Raw genomic sequence first — 16,478 nt, 5'->3', positions numbered from 1 at the left:
TACGTTACAACTTGCATCGTTACGATCAACATACACTGGTTCAAGACAGCTTCTGAGACGCCAGCCCTTCCATAGGTGAAGCACGAAGGGGTTTGATTGCTCTTTTTCCTGTAGGAGGGCAGTTCGTGCAGGAAGCCGTGGTCTACACCACTCCTGTGCAGATCTGGACAGCCGGCTGAGCAAAGCCATAGGCCGTAATGAAACGGCATCAAGTGCAGCTCTAGTGTCTTACGAAGACAGGTTCTACCGGATGTTTTAGCAGATACGGAGCGTCGCGAATTTTTGGGGGGAGGGAACGCATACATCGAAAAAAAAACTACGGGTAGAGGTCACAGAAGGGTACGATAAGTTCTGTGCTCTCTGCATCGGCCCTCGTTCTCCACCTTGTGCATTATTCAGCTGTCCAATCTTAGCCAGTAAGTAAGGTGGGGCTGCTTCCTGTTTTCAAAGGGGCACGGGCGCAATAGGCGGGAAGAGTTGGAGGACCCCCAATACACGGTTGCTAGGTGGTAGAAGAGAGTATCATATTTTCAACAGCATGTGGAAAAACAGTTCTGAATTCAGCTTCTTCCATGTTTGAGAGCAGTGAGAGAGGGTCATCTCCTGGTATCGTTTTGTGTGTGTTTGAAGGGGCTCAGCCTGCGCCGTTTTTTCCAGCCGTCTGGTCAGTACTAGCGGCGGGTGGGTTAAACGATAGGAAAGCGCGTGCACGCGAGACGGAGGGAGCGGTTTGGCCGGTTTTTTCTCCAAATCCCACACCCACGAGCCAATGCAAATGACGGTGAATTTCACAACACTATTGGAGAATTAGTCGTCTAGCGACTATGTGTGACGGCCAATCGATTCGTGTTAATCTGGGAGGAATCCTTTTTCTTGCATCTGCATTAAAGGTTTGCTCATTGGGCCGAGTTGCTGGCTTGAGGCTTCACCGAGCCCCCCTTTGTACGGTTCCGTACGCCGCGTCTGAACGTTCCCTTCCACTAGTTCTCACTGTTTCAGATCGAAAAAAGCAGTTTCTTCTTTTGAAGGCCGGCACCACACGAGGAGTTCGGCTCGTCGACGCAGCAGACTCTGCGCTGGCTTGCCTTTTCCCATTCTCCTTTCCAAAAATGCTGCTGTGACTGCTGCAAGGAACGCTAGGGCATGCCTCACGAGTCGACATTGGAATATTACATTCTTTTGGGCTGCTCTTCCGGCGAAATGCTGTAGCGCAACTGCAAGTTGAATGAGTGGAGATACCTGCATCGTTGAGCAGTCTTTTTTTCAGTGTCATTCCCAGGCTAAACACACAAGGGTGGTCGCCGCTGGTATCCCGTCGACGCGGGGTCTTGCTTTCCTCTCACACAGGAAAGCTGATTTTTCCGGAGGGGGGGGTTCGCACCGCCACTTGGCACGGACTGCCGGTCGCCGGTTTTTCGTGGGCAAATTTTGCAAGTGTCGGAGAGGCCGCCATCGACAAACAGCGTTCCCTGAACCCGCACATGTTCCTCCGTTTTGCAAAGCGCTGCGGGCAACTTGGTGTACATGTTGGTTTACCTTGCACTGTATGTACGCTCGATTGCAAAATCGAACCCCAGACTAGTTTCTTCGAAGATCTAGCGAGCGAACCAGAGAAGGACGAACCGGGCGGCACGAAAGCCGGTGATCCCCCAGAAGAGGAGGAACTCGAATAGCTTCCTCCATTCGAAAGGGCATGTCCTGGACAAAACTGGTTCTACACAAGTGACGTGGCACTGCCGGTCATGTATTTTTCTTCATTCCCGCGAAACTCCGTGGTCAGCGGGTGGACACCGCACATGACAGCACAGACCTGTGTGGCGAGGTGACGGACTCTGATTTGTGTCCGGGTTTCGACTGGCGTCTCCCGTTCTTAACCGTAAGCCGGAATAGTTGTGACGGGCGTATAGCTTCGCTTGCTTGCCAAGCAACGCGGTGCTTTTTTTACAGAGGCCACGGCTTTGATGCGACAAGTCTGACCTGCTGCACGACCAAAGCCCCTGTCGTCAATTCCCGCACTGCGTCTCTCTGTACAATCACGCGTCATCGACCTCAATTTTCCCTGGTCTGTCATCGTCGTATAACCTGCCCATTTTCTAAAGGAAGCCGTAGCACCAGAGGCCGTCTGAGTCTGTGTGTGCCCTGCACTACAGACGCACATTCTAGGCGTGGGTAGTCGTTCTGACGAGGGAGAGTCTTCTCGAGTCACAGCAAGACTGTGAGCTCGTTCTGTGGCGTTTTCGTCAAGCGTTCTCTCATACTCTTCCAGCCGCGGGACTCCCGCCGGTTCCCATATCTCGAGGTCCTGTGTTTCCCTTCTCAGAACCTCTGGTCCGCGAGTCAACGCAGCCTACCAGAGTGGAAGGGTCCTTGTCGCCAACTCCCCCGTAAAATCCCTGAATCCCTGCTCCTCCGCGGACATTCCTGAGGGTATCTTTGGTTTTCCTCCAAACCCGTAGTTTTCTCCTTTTCCTGCTCCTCAAGTTCCGTTCTCGGCGTCTTTTCCTGATTTCGTCTGGGCGATGTTGAAGCGCCTGTCGAAGGCTTCCCGGAGCGGGTCCGGGACGGCCCGCGCGGCTGCGTGGGAAGAGGCGGGGAGCACGAACCCAAACACACCAGTCGTGGAGGATCCGGGCGGGGTCCGGGGAGTGGGCAGCCGAGGCGGCAGCGGGGAGCCACCTGGGACGCCGCGGCACGGTCCAGAGGACGAGCCCAAGAAGCGCCACTCGCGCGCCAGCAGCAAGTTGTTTTCGCGTATCACTTCCAAGGTTTCGCGCTCGGTCTCTGCGCTGCTGCACGGGGACTCGGGGCCCAGCGAGGGTTTCGACGACGCCCACGGCAAGGCCGACCGGGCGCGCGCCCCCGCGCAGAGGCGCGAGACCGAGGAGAGGAGCAGCGCGAGCGCTTCGGCGGAGGCCGGCGACGCACTCAACCACGAGCAGTCGCTCCCGCACAAGAAGAAGTTTCATCTGCCCCACCCGCATCTTCCTGGTCACAGCCGCATGACGATGAGGCCGCAGAACAGCCAGGGGACCGGCGCTTTGGAGCTCCTTGAAGGCGACGGTGCGGCCGCTGGTCTTGCCCACAAGATGCATCCCTCCCACCTGCCTCATTTGCACCTGCGAGGCTCGATCCTCGGCCTCGTCCGCGAAGCTGCGCACGGCGGTAAAGATATCCCTCATTGCGAACCCGAGCCTGAACAAGGCGTCGAACTGCTACAGCAGCTCCACCAAGCCCACGAACGCGCCAGGCAAATCGTCGAAAAGAGCCGCAAACAGAAAGAAAGCCTCCTGCAACGCGCACGAGCCGAAGTCGAACAAGAAGCCAACAAACTCAGGTGCGGGTCAAAATGCTTCACAGAGAACGGTGGAGAGACAACCAGAGAAGCATCAGTGATACAGATGTAGAGAAACAAAGGAGAGATACAGAGGAAGGAGGATAAAGAGGAAGCTGGAGAGATACGTAGGAAAAAATAGTGATTCAGAAAGAAAGGTGCAGATGCAGACGGAGAACAACACCGAACAAGTTGGAGAGACAGCCAGAGAATGATAGGGATGTGAGTGAATGATGCGGATCACTGAGGTGGCGAGGACGAAGACAGTCTCGGGTGCCGCCTCGCTGAAGGACCTGGGCCGGTTTTGCTTTTTGTGGTTTGAGTGGCGCCGGCGATCTTGGTTGAGGGAAAGTTCGGGTTGAGGAACAGGGATAAGTGAAGAACGCACTCGTTTGAGACTATGCCTCAGATCTGACTGCGAGGCACGAACTTCTTCAACTGAGATATTTTGCGTTCTTGAACAGACGAGGTTTGGTTTTGTGCAGAGCTCATTTCCACAGATTCGAGTGAATGCGTACAGAAAATGTTTGTGACAGATCACCTGATCCAAAAATGAGTTCGCTTATGTGTCGTGACTGATCGGCTTGTGTGGCATGTACATTGTATGGAGACACCTCGGTGAAGGCTTTGATTCTCGTTCTTTTGCACTGAAAGATTCTCCACTTTTCCCGGATCCTTTACGTGCGTTTTTCTGCCAGGGAAGAAGCCGAGAAAGAGTTCGAAGTTTCGGCGGAGGCTGAACACGAAGAAGACGCGGCCTTCTTGACGGCGACGAACAACGCGAAAGCAGAGGTTGATGTCGCTCCGGAGGTGATGGATCATGCCGTCCATTTCTGCATTGGTAAGAATATTTCTTTCCTCGATTTGACGGGGGGGAGACGACGGTTGAAAAGTGCTTCAGCTAAATTTGTTCGTGTCTCCGCGTTGTCTGTCTTTCCCCTTCTAAGCTGTTCTTTCGTCTCGACTCCACTTTTCAAGTCCTCCCCGACGCCTGTTTTCCGTTCCTTCCCTGGAGCGCTCTTTTTTGTGTGTGTCGCGATTTTCAAGGGTATCTGGGTTTGCTTCGCATGCTGCGTTCGTGTTCAGACCAGGTGCTGAGCGTGGACGTAAAGCTGCCAGAGGAGTTGAAGAAGCGTCTTCCGATCATGTAAGCGTTTTCTTTGTTACAAGTTTCTCTGAAGAGCAAGCATCAAGTCATACCAATCTTACGCAGCACGCAGCTCAACAGTTTCCGTCACGACACTGCATGAAGTCGACCCTGCATGCGCCGCTTTTAATTTTGCGATGTTGGCTCGACGCGTGACTCCGCGTCAGCATCTTCGTTCGCCGTGTAGATGGTCCCTGAGAAATTCACTTCGTGTGTCTCTGCGTGTGCTCCGCACCTCTCTCTCTTTTCCAACTTTACCCTCTTCTTTCAAACCTAGCCCGTTTCCTGCACCAGTCGCTTCTCGTACACGTAGCCTCTTTTTTGCAGGTATTTGTCTTTCTTCACATCTCTCACTCTCTCTCTTCGTGTATCCCCCCGTGTTCACGCTTTCCTCGTTTTTTCACACATGTTTCTCCGTTTTTGTATTTGTCTCTATTCGCGTGCCGCTCCTTGCTTCCACGTCTTTCTTGTCTCGTCTCTGTCTCTTTCGTTTTCAGCAAGGCGCATCCGCCTACGTTTTTCCGGAAGAGTTGCGCGTCTCAGTTTCCGACGACTCGCGGGGCGAACGAGCCTGCGATTCTGAAGGCCGCGCTGGACCACTCGTACCGGCAAAGTTTCAACCAGAGCACAGCGCACTACGGCTCTTTTGTAGGGCAGGACAACGACGGCTACCGAGGCCCCGGGCTGAGCAACCTGGGGGGACGAAGTGGGTCAACAGATGCGAAGAAAGAAGTTTACTCTGCGATTTTGGGAGACCGCGCGTGGAACGACGAGGACGAGTTCCACATCGACCTCTCAGACACCGAACAGCCGCGCGCCGGAGGAAACTGGTGGCAGGCAGGCAGACGCAGAGGAAACGAGGGAGAAAACTGCTTCCATAGAGGCCATCGGGCCCTCTGTCAAGGATGTTGGCCGGCTGTCTCCTCTTAAAACAGAGGCCGAAAGAGAGAGAGGAGGGAGAAAACGATGTAGAGGGAAAGAGAAAAAAAAGAGAGGAGGGAGACTTAGACGAGACACGATTTTGGCAAAAAGACTCGGGGAAACGCGTCCGGGATCCGGCTCCCGTTATCAGAGACTGTACGCCCCATGGTGGAAAGACACCCAATGAAAAAATTGTGGCCCGAGTCAGTCTCGTGTGCACCAGCCCCGATCTTTTGCTGTCTTAGTTCTCGCTGTATGTATAGAGAGACAGGTATATCTCTTACGTGGACGCAGACATGCTTCTGCACATATATTTATGTATGCACTTGTGTGGGAGCAGAAAGACTGCGCATCCACCGAGGCGCCCGCTTCACTTGCGGTTCTTTGGAAAACCAGCGCAGGGCCGGACGAAGGCTTCCTCTGGAAGAAATGCGGCGATGGGGAGACTGGATCAGGCTCTTCCTACGAAAGGCCTACCGAAAAAAAGGTGACGTTTTGTTCTGCCTGCCAACACGAGACAGTGGAATATTGACGTATGTCTTTTTATACGTATATATTTTCATGTATGTGTGTGGAGTTGATTTTGCATGCATGCTTTGGAGCTTGGCCTTGGGTTGGTAGGCCACCCGTCGAAGGAACGCGTTGGGTCAGCGTGCCGTAGCGTGTGGACGCGTGGAGAGGCTTAGGGGGGGTGACAGCGAGGACTTATTTGATAAGGCGACGAGTAGGGAGGAGGAAACAATGTTGGCAGTGAGGTAGCTTTCCATTTTGGGGATCCAAGGACGAACGCACCGTCTTCCAGAGAGGAGCGAGAGATGGGAGGAGAACACAGGAGGCGGCAGATACATGCATCTATTTGGCTATTCATGTACTTGTTTCTGTTTTCCCCCGCATACATATCTGGTGTGGCGGGTCAGCGTTCTTCTGCTGAATTTTGACTTGGTGGCACGCGTTGTTCCACTTTCTGCGAGAGCGAAAACTTGTTTGAGGCGCACTTGGCAACTGAGAGGTTGTTCGCCAGTTTCGAGAGAGCGCGAACCGTCACAAGTGCAGAAAATCGCATCCTCAAACAGCGGAGCACGAGCGGATACGCTAGACCTTTTGGTGACAGAGGGAGCAAGAAGACTTTTGATTTTGCTCTCGGGTTCCGCCTCAGGGCAGAGACACGGGGATTGAACGAAAGTGACAGCTTGACAGAAATTGATCCGTCGGCCGCAACGGGAAGTCTCTCCCGGCAGCAAAAGAAGAACTGTACCACTGAAACAGAATGAACAGGTGCACTGTCATATTCAAATAACGATATGTCAGTATATATATCTGTACTATGTAGAAGCATCAACGTGAAATGTCTGTGTCTACGGATACTTCTCTGGTGTAGATAAGATCTGAAAGGGGCGTCTTGTGGGCAGTTGCCGTCGCAGATTTTAGCTCGCAAGGTAACAATCGAGAACCACGAGGAAGTTGCGGATGCAATCGGTTTCTTTTCCGGTGGTTGTCTGCTGCCCCAATATTGTCGCTCTCTCACGTTTCACGTTATTTCAAGTCGTCTTCATGTTAGGAGACTCTGAACCTTCATCACGCTAGAAGGTGCAGCATCGAGATGTTTCACTAAACGTGCTGCAGGCAGGAGACTGCATTTGATGTTTACGACTTCGGTTCATTCTGTTCTGATTTTTCAACGCTGTCGGAAAAACTTTCTCACTCAACCCCTACTGCACTTTTTTAGCTGTTACAGTTGATCCTCTACTGCAGAAATCAGTGTTAAGTTTTATGATCTTCACGAGCCACCAGCTACGCGCCCTCTTAACCTTTTTCCCAACGGCCCCCTAACGCAAATTGTCTTGCTGTGTAACTTCAAGAATTTTCAAAAGCCGGCTCCATGCCTTTCATAATGGCTTTCTACGCTGTATTTCCTCCAGGCTCCGCCACTCGCCCGTCCTGATGCTCTATTCGCTGGAAGAGTTCAGCCTCAATTTCACTCCTTCTTTCGCGCGAAAAAGACAAAGCTGTATGGACTAAGGACGTTAGGTGTTGCTTGTTGAGGGTGAAGCCGCTCTCTTTCAAACTTTGCGTGGTTTTCTGATACAGGCAACTTGACCCGCACCTCTACACTGAGTGGTACTCGGAATCAGTTGGTGGCGTTAGTTCTCGAAAGACGGCTTCCATCCCCCAACACACACTGGTACAAAGAATTGCATATGTGCTCATTACGAAACTGGCATTACTAAACACAGCCATCGGTAAACTCCACGCTCGTGTGGAACAGCGAAAAGGCGCTTTTGAGAGCCGTGGAACTCCCAGGGCCGCCGTAGATGACGCGAAGCCGTGGATCGCCGTCTCGATCTGTTTGTGTCTTTGTGTCTTTCTTCACAACGCAAATGGAAACATCCAAAAAAGCAACCTGTCTTCATCGCTGCTTGCGGCCGCCTTTGTTTTGGAACCTCTGCTTTCTTGCATGTGTGAAGCCTGTCTCGAGGTGCGGAACTACATTCCAACCAAGGCTGCTGGCTTTTGGGACAAGAGTCGCTCTTTCTTGTGTGCCGGATACCGCAGAATTGGACGAGACGCGTAGAAGTGACGGATAAAAAAGGACTCTGTGTTTCTCAAAAATCCCAGGTTTTTCGGCGTAAACTGCGGTGCATGCGCGAGTGTCGCGAGGCGCCTCTCTCTCGGCACGAAGACAAGCCGTTCGCCTCTCCCTCTCTGAGCTCGTTTTTCGCTTCTTTTCTCCCGGAGGCTCGCATCAAAGACGTTTCCAGTGTTTGTCTTTCGTACCCTCGTGCGTTCCCGTGGTTTTCCTTGGACGCGGAACTCCATTTTGTCGTCTTTCCCGTTCGCGGAATCCAGCCTCTTCGGGACCGCGCTACTTTTCGTCGTCTGCGCGTGCAAGGAAGTCGACAACGCATCCGCCGTTCTAGCCTTTCTTCAGCGTCGTCTCTCGCGTTTTTCATCTGGCGAGAGCCGTTCTGCCCGGTTCTCAGCAAAGCCTTCGCGACACACAGACTCCAGGTCGGCGGCGACTGTCGCTTTCTCTTTGGGTTTTCTCTCCAGTTTCCGCGCGCGCTGAAACTCGGAAACTCCGGGACTCTCTTCCACTGAAAACACCAAACCGCAAACCTCTCAGGCGGAACATCTGTCCTCTCTCTCTTCGGTTCTGCTTCTTCCGTCACGATCATGGTCACCTCTACAGCTCAGCCTGGGGGAGGAGACGACGAGAGAGCAAGAGCTCTCCAGGCGTATGTCGCCAAAGTCAAGGAACACAGAGAGTGTGAAGCGAAAGTGAAGAAACGTGAGCGCACAAATTGCCTTTTCTGTACAGAAGTGAAAACATCTTACATGTGGACCTTCATGTAGAGGCGCTATCCATGATTCCACTCCTTCATGCGTAGCACCAGCGCACATATCCAAATTTGAACTCGAGCCCAACATAGTTGCATATATATATATATATATATATATATATATATTTATACACGAATATATGCGATATATATTTGTATACATACATGTGTGGAGGTGCATCTGGATCGTCGTACTTGACCAAGTTGTGCGCATGTTGGAAAAACGCTTCTGGATGTTCAAATGGGAGAAGAGACTAACTGCTGTCGCGATTCCTGGAGCTCTTACTCGCAAAAAACGGCGAGATCCAAACTCATCCAGTGCCTAGAAGGAATGTAGAGAAGCCTTCCTTCCAATTTCCCTTTCCTCCTCGTTCTTCATATTCACTATGTGTAAACCATTCCAATCAAGTGTGTTTGTATATACATATATATATATATATATATATATATATATATACGTATACAGTGGAGTGCATTCATATGCATACTTGTTTTTACATATGTATATATATATATATGCATGTATATATGGATATGGATATGTATTTGCATGCATGTTAGGCTACAGGATCTGTGCTTCTGTGTATACAGATGAGTGCATGTGTTGACTGAACTGCGTTTGCATCTTTTTCAGTTCGAGAAGAAGTGAAGAAACAGTCTGGTCGATATGAGAAGACCGAAGACGACTTAAAAGCGCTGCAGGGCGTCGGCCAGCTAATTGGGGAAGTTCTCAAGCAACTGGACTCTGAGAAATGTAAGTCCTCTTTTCTCTCATAAAACAAAGACCGAGAAAAGTGTGCACTCGTCGCCCCGCTGCTGTCTTCCGCACTCAAATCCTTGCTATCGAAAATGGAGTTTCACTGTACAAAATGCAAATCTATATTCATATATATATATACATATATATATTATTCATATATATATATATATATATATATATTTGCATACATGTATGTGTATACACCTCTGCCTATGTATATGAGGATGAAGACGTTTATATATATATATATATATATATGTATATATATATATATATATATAGTGTGTATATGTGTGTTTCGTCGATGCTGATTGGCAGATGGTGAGAGGTTTGCTTGATTCGTGAAGAGACAAGATGAAAAAGTTTGTAGACGCGTGGAATTGTTGGTTTTTTTTCTGTCGGAAGTCCCCGTCGATGTACGCGTGCACGCAGAGGCCTTGGGGCGGTGCGCGCATGCACTTTGTGTTTTTTTCGGCGTCGCTACCTGTGCTTCTTCCTCCTTTTTTCTTGGTTTCCAGTCATCGTCAAAATGTCCAGTGGACCACGCTACATGGTCGGCAGCAAACCGAAAATCGACAAAGCCTCTCTCACAGCCGGCACCCGCGTCGCTCTCGTACGTCTCTCCACAATATGTAGAACTCCAAGAGGAATAAAACGCACTGCAGCATGTGCATTCAGATACACAACTCGTATCTTCACACGCATATGCATACCGCTGTGTACACCAGTCTACACGTTGATTACGAACTCAGGTTACACCAGTGCTGCAATACGTTTGGCATATATACATTACATATGTATACATGTATATATATATATATATACATATATATTTCTGTGCATGAACTATACGTGCATATGTGAGTGCGAGAAACTGTGTGTTTGATGAATCCGTCCGCATTCGTTATATTCGTCTTTCTGTTGAGGCCACGACTTGACAGTGACGCCATTCTCCTGCTACAAGACATATCCATATGCATATATACAAATATATATATATATATATATATATACATTTACAAACGTATACATGCATGCAGATATACATATGAAAATATGTCACCAGATGATGTGCATTTCTTTCCTCAGGACATGACGACACTGACAGTGATGCGGAAGCTGCAGAGAGAAGTGGACCCTCTTGTTTTCAACATGCTCCATGAGGATCCGGGAAGTGTGCAGTACGGAGAGGTAGGAGGTCTCAGCGAGCAGATCCGACAGATGCGCGAGGTGATTGAGTTACCTCTTACAAATCCTGAACTGTTCAAGAGAGTCGGCATCAAGACCCCCAAAGGCGTTCTCCTCTACGGTCCGCCAGGAACAGGGAAAACTCTTCTTGCTCGGTACGCCGACATTTCGAGGTCTTGCTTGAGTCGTTATCTGACTTCTTCTCTTGCTTGCACAACAGCTTGCCCTGCGAGTCTTACCAGTCGCGGCGCGAAGCCGTACTCCGTACTTGGTGCGCGTAGAACATGGTCGATGTGAGAACCTGTGCCGCTGGCCCGCAAAAAGTCCAGCACCGGACCAGCCGCGCGTTCTTCTGCAGCGGCCTCTTCATCGACGCATGCAGACATGAGTATCAGAGTCGAGGAGTCTCCACGCGCAAGGCACTCATTCAGCTTTTCAAGCTTGTGTCAGGTCGTCGATCCCCGTGTGTGAACGCATGCCTGGCAATTCCTGCACATCCACGCTCTGTGTGTTCACAGCGGTTTTTCCGCTGTCTCGTGTACCGAAACTGAGAGGGGACGAAAAAGGTCAAAACGAGAAGAGGAAGCTTCCTCAGAAAGTAAAAACGGCGTCCGGCCTGAGCGTGGCGCTCGCCTGTTGAATGCGAAACCTGGGCTACCTGTCCACCGTTCTCTCTTCTCCCTCGAGTTTTCTCTGTTCCTCCATGCCTGCTGAAGCCTCTCCTCTCGACCTGGCTGCGTAAGGAGTTCTGCACTGCTTCTGTCCTGTTTGATTGTCCATGCCTCTCTCTGTCAACGTCTGTCTACTCTGTCTCTCTACCTTTACGTCTCTGGCGAGGGCGTCGCTCTTCATGGCTCTGTCTGTGTGGAGGCATGTCTCTCAGTAAATGCAGAGAGAGAGGCGGAGAAGAAGGTATTTCGTGTGAACCTCGCGGAAGCCAATCTTAGAGTGCGTACCAGGTTCAGGAAGCATCCGTGGACCCGGAAGAAAACTCCTCTTGCGACCGACGGTGTGTTCCTCTCTGCATGCGAGAAAACCTCGCGCTGCATGCGAAAAAACCTGGCGCTGCATGCGAAAAAACCTGGCGCTGCATGCGAGAAAACCTTGTCTGCTGCGTGCAGCGCGATGGCGTCCAACATGAACTGCAACTTCATGAAGGTCGTGGCGTCCGCGATCGTCGACAAGTACATCGGAGAGAGTGCCCGAGTTATCCGTGAGATGTTTGGTACGGCCAGTCTTTCAGCAGCGAAGCCGGCGAGACGCACCCAATGCCTGAAAAGAGAAAGCGAGGGAAGAAAACAAACACAACGGACTGAGTGAATTTCTCCCTCTTGTGTTCTCGCCTTTTCTCGCCTCTCCTCTCTGTCGCTGCTTCTCTCGTTTCTTCCTTTGTCCCTGACCATCTCGGTTCCTCTGCTCTTTCGTCTCGCGCAGCCTACGCCCGCGACCACGAGCCGTGCATCATCTTCATGGATGAGATCGACGCCATCGGAGGCCGCCGGTTCTCTCAAGGCACCTCAGCTGACCGCGAAATTCAGCGCACTCTCATGGAGGTAATTTCTCGATGAAAAACACCAGGGCGCAAAGCGCATATTCTCTCAGATGTCCAGAGGCTCATCGGTTCCGTCTTCTCTTTGTTTCTGCTTCCTCTTTGTTCGGTTCTTTCGAGACACAGGGCAAGCCTCCTCTCGACACGGTGCCTTACTGGTCGCGCTCGTCACGCTGCAATATTCTTCATTTCCATTCACATAAAGAAATATATACGGGTCGATCTGTGTTGGAGTCGATGTATACGTTTCTGTAAAGCCGCGTATATTTTCGCATTTCTTGTGTATTTGTATATGCATATATATATATATATATATATTCGTAGCTGCATATTATATATGTCCGTGCTACCCAGTGAGAGGCAAAGAAAATGCAGGCAGAAGATTCGTTTGTGCATGACAAGAATTTTCGTGATCGTCGCGGTGGAAAGCACTAGCAAGCATTTCTTTCTATGTATTTCTATAGTTTTCACATCAAATAACGTCTTTACGACTAGCCGCAGTTCTCTCTCCAGTCTGTATACCGAAGACACCTGTATCGACCCGTATGCGTCAACAGACGTATGCGTGTATCTGTTTTGGTCCGGCCCTCTTTTTTGTGTATGTGATTGATTTTCGGAAACACAACTTCTTTGTGTCTTCTTCCAGTTGCTGAATCAACTGGACGGATTCGATGAACTTGGCGCAGTGAAGATCATCATGGCCACCAACAGACCAGACGTCCTCGACCCGGCTCTTATGCGCCCCGGTCGTCTCGGTGAGTCTCTTTGACCAGCTTCTCCCAGTTCCAGAACACCAGCCGTAAATGTTTGGGCAGTGACACAAGTAGCTGCACTGTAAACTTGGAAGCACGTACAAATGCCGCGAAGAGTGTAATCAACGACAGATACTCTTCTCTCCATTTATATATGCATATATATATATATATATATATAAATATATATATATGTATACATGTAGGAAATATAGGTGTAGATGTGTATCATCTGTGTACATGGTCAGATAGACGAACGTGTGGCGTACCGTTTCTCTGTAGTGGTGCCAGTCTACACGGAGACATTCACCGTTTATCTACATATATATATATATATATATGTATAGATATATATATATATATATATATATATAAATGTGTATGTATGTATATATGCATGTATGTTTGTATGTATGGAAAATATTGACTGATACGTGCACGGGTTCGTATGTGCGTAGCCAAATGGGTATAGGCGTCCTGGACAACAAGTGTATTTCTAGAGCTTTTTCTGTTTTTTTCTGTTGAGGTAGTTGTGTAGTGCTACACTTCGTAGAAGCTTAGGTGCACAAGCCTGTGCTTTCACGAGCAGAGCGATGCTCCTTTTCTTCATGTTCACATCCATGCATGTACATGTATGGGGGCCATGCTGTTTGCACCTGAGAAAAAGAGAATGGTATTTCGAGGCGACGAGTGAGTGCATTTGACTCGAGTCTTCACACTCCGAGTTCTCCGTAGAGCGTGGTGACTTTCCGCCTGCAGATCGGAAAATCGAAATTCCGCTGCCCAACGAGACGGCCCGTGTTGACATCTTGAAAATCCACTCCAGCAAAATCGCGAAACAGGGCGACATCGGTGAGAAACGAAACGAGATTCAAGTGAACAAATGCATGCACTCTTCATTTACAGTATGTATATGTATACATATATATATATATATATATATATATACTTTACACTACACATTTATACCTCTATCCATATATATATATATATACGTATCTGTAAATGTCTGCGGTGGAGTGTATTCATATACCTAGGTGTCAGGACTGGTCCGTTCGTCTACAGACGGAGGTGCAGATGTTCTCGCGAATGCAGTGAAATGCGCAAATATGTGTGCAGGATTGGTAGAACTGGATATCAATTCGGATGCGTCCGTTGATAAAGAGAAATGTAGGAGCTGAGATATAGAGAGCGCAAACGAGCGAGAAACAACTGCACAGTGAAAATAAAAGATTCCAGATGCTACTCGAAGACTCCTCTGGATTGGGATGGTCTGTCGACGTGCGAATGCATTCTCGTGAGGATCGATGGAAGCGCAGTTCCTTGCTTTATCACTGAGGAAATCTTTTTCCGCGGCGAATTTCCCTCTCTTTTCAGACTACGAGGCAATCTGCAAGCTGTGCGACGGCTTCAATGGCGCAGATCTGCGAAACGTCTGTACAGAGGCTGGTACGCAAAAAATGCCAAGAGCGTCACACACGCAAAGACGTAGATGTCTACGTAAATGGACACTGGGAAACCGACAGATGGAAGAAGATGGACTCAATACTTACATCTATTTATATATATATATATATATATGGGTATAACGGAAAATAGTTGAGTGGAGAGGTTTTGTCAAGTATAAGAAAATAGCTATATATATTTATATATGTATAGGGAAGTAGTTACCTAGCGAAAGGTCTCCTCAACTACGCATCTTTATACGTATCTTTCTTGTGTGTGCGTGGATCTTCAAGATGTGGGTATGTCTGCAGATGTTTATCTGTGATTTTATCGGGAGCTCGTGAGGGAAAGACAAGGGACTCGAGAGGCAGAGAGATGGCAAGATGCGCCGGAACGCGCTGGTTCGAAGTTGCGTTGACCGAAGATCCAGGAAGTGTAGAGTTTACAACTATATGTGCAGAACAGTTTTTCCATGAGAAACCATTACAGGGTGGTCGACTGGGAGCACTGGGCAGACAACAAACGCGAATCTCAGAGCTGTCTTGGTTTTTGCGTTTGCATGCATGCAGGCATGTTTGCGATTCGGGCAGAGAGAGACTATGTGGTGGAAGAAGATTTTTTCAAGGCCGCTAGGAAGTTGGCGGACAACAAGAAACTGGAGAGCACTATCGACTACGACTTTTGAGATTGCAGGTCTTCTGTGTCTCCCCGTGCTTTTCTGCTTCTCGCTTGTTTCCAGTGTTCTTTTCCAGTGTATCTCTTGTGTTTCAACTCGTTTTGTTTTTGAACAGGGAGGGATTGTCGCTTTCTCCTAACTCGACTTTCGCGACAGTGTGTGCAGAGAAGAGTGCGGCCGGGGCGGAAGCCGGTGTCTCTATCAATGCCAAGAACCCCACACACTCCGAGGAGACACTTGCTAGCCGAGACAGAAACACAGAGATAAACACACGCAGAGATACCGCGACAGACAAAGGCGCGCTGACCATGCGAAATCTCGTCGTCTCCATGGAGGGACAGAGGCAGATGGATACTTTCGGCGTATCTACGCGTTATGAGCTCACTGCCTGCACTGCCGTTTTTCAGCTGCCACTGCATAAAGATGATTGTGAAAAAACACTGCGGCAGCTTTATAGCCTTTCGTCTGCTTCGTGACCAAAGGAAGACTTAGGTGAACCGTCGCTTTCAGCTACGGGACTTAACCGGACCTCTGGCGTCACGATCTGCGCGTACACTTGTGTAGAAGAAGAGCGAGTGATATTGTCAGAAACAACCGACACTGTCTTTGCGGATAAACTAGGGAACTCCGCTTATACCAAAATATATGCATATATATTTACATATATATATATATATATATATATATATATAGCTTTTATTCTTATATACAGGTGTTTATGTGTGCGCTTAGGTATCTGTGCGTGCCCGTATATTGGAGTGGTGGCATCAGACGTAAGGGTCGATGAGCTGAAAACTCTGTGCAAAGAAAGGAAAAGACCTCTTTGAAGAATTCGTTTAGACAATGTGTTGATGTTTCATTCATCAGGCATGCATGAACAGGCTTTCCTTATGCAGGAGAAAATTCATAATTTCACTGACACTCGATGATATAAGCAGTTTGAGGCCTCCAGGAAGAAAGGGATACAAACACGGAAAGAGATGCACGATGGAACATGAAAAAAACTGAGACTCGGAGACAAAGAAACACCGATAACTCTTACATGATTCTATGTGTAGTTACTATATATATATATATATATGCCTTGAAGTAGAGATGTATACATAAGTGCATCGAGAAATATATTGATAGACAGTATAGAAGTAGAGATACAGATACAGAGAGACGAAGATAGACATGAATCCTGAGGGGAATGAAAAGAAACACAAGCTTTTGAAGAGAAGGTGATAAAATATTCAGAAGGAAAGAGAAAGCGAAGTTCTTCATTGTACGCTCGAATGCGGAAGATCTGTGCAGGCGCCGGCAACGGCAGCAGTCATCCTTCTTGGTATAAGAAGTATGAGATTCTCCCCTTCAGTTATGAATGT

The 16,478-nt window shown here is 49.0% G+C and overlaps 2 protein-coding genes across 2 annotated transcripts; both read left to right on the top strand.

The window, feature by feature from the left end:
• The first annotated feature begins 762 nt into the window (after nucleotides 1-762).
• Nucleotides 763-7,084, top strand: TGME49_228200 (vacuolar (h+)-atpase g subunit protein). Its single transcript, XM_002366401.2, has 4 exons — nucleotides 763-3,334; nucleotides 4,030-4,172; nucleotides 4,418-4,478; nucleotides 4,976-7,084. The coding sequence occupies exons 1-4, from the start codon at nucleotides 2,520-2,522 to the stop codon at nucleotides 5,406-5,408; spliced, it is 1,452 nt and encodes a 483-aa protein (XP_002366442.1). The 5' UTR covers nucleotides 763-2,519; the 3' UTR covers nucleotides 5,409-7,084.
• A 745-nt stretch (nucleotides 7,085-7,829) lies between these two features.
• TGME49_228210 (26S proteasome regulatory subunit) lies at nucleotides 7,830-15,299 on the top strand. Its single transcript, XM_002366402.2, has 10 exons — nucleotides 7,830-8,688; nucleotides 9,375-9,494; nucleotides 10,019-10,113; nucleotides 10,590-10,843; nucleotides 11,810-11,913; nucleotides 12,123-12,241; nucleotides 12,884-12,992; nucleotides 13,749-13,841; nucleotides 14,367-14,438; nucleotides 15,005-15,299. Exons 1-10 carry the CDS (start codon nucleotides 8,574-8,576, stop codon nucleotides 15,118-15,120), a joined length of 1,197 nt encoding a protein of 398 aa, XP_002366443.1. The 5' UTR covers nucleotides 7,830-8,573; the 3' UTR covers nucleotides 15,121-15,299.
• The last annotated feature ends 1,179 nt before the right edge of the window (nucleotides 15,300-16,478 follow it).

The sequence above is a fragment of the Toxoplasma gondii genome, chromosome X (genome assembly GCF_000006565.2).
Source record: "Toxoplasma gondii ME49 chromosome X, whole genome shotgun sequence".
In the NCBI taxonomy this organism is placed as follows: domain Eukaryota; phylum Apicomplexa; class Conoidasida; order Eucoccidiorida; family Sarcocystidae; genus Toxoplasma; species Toxoplasma gondii.
This window is presented reverse-complemented; position numbering and strand designations above follow the sequence as displayed.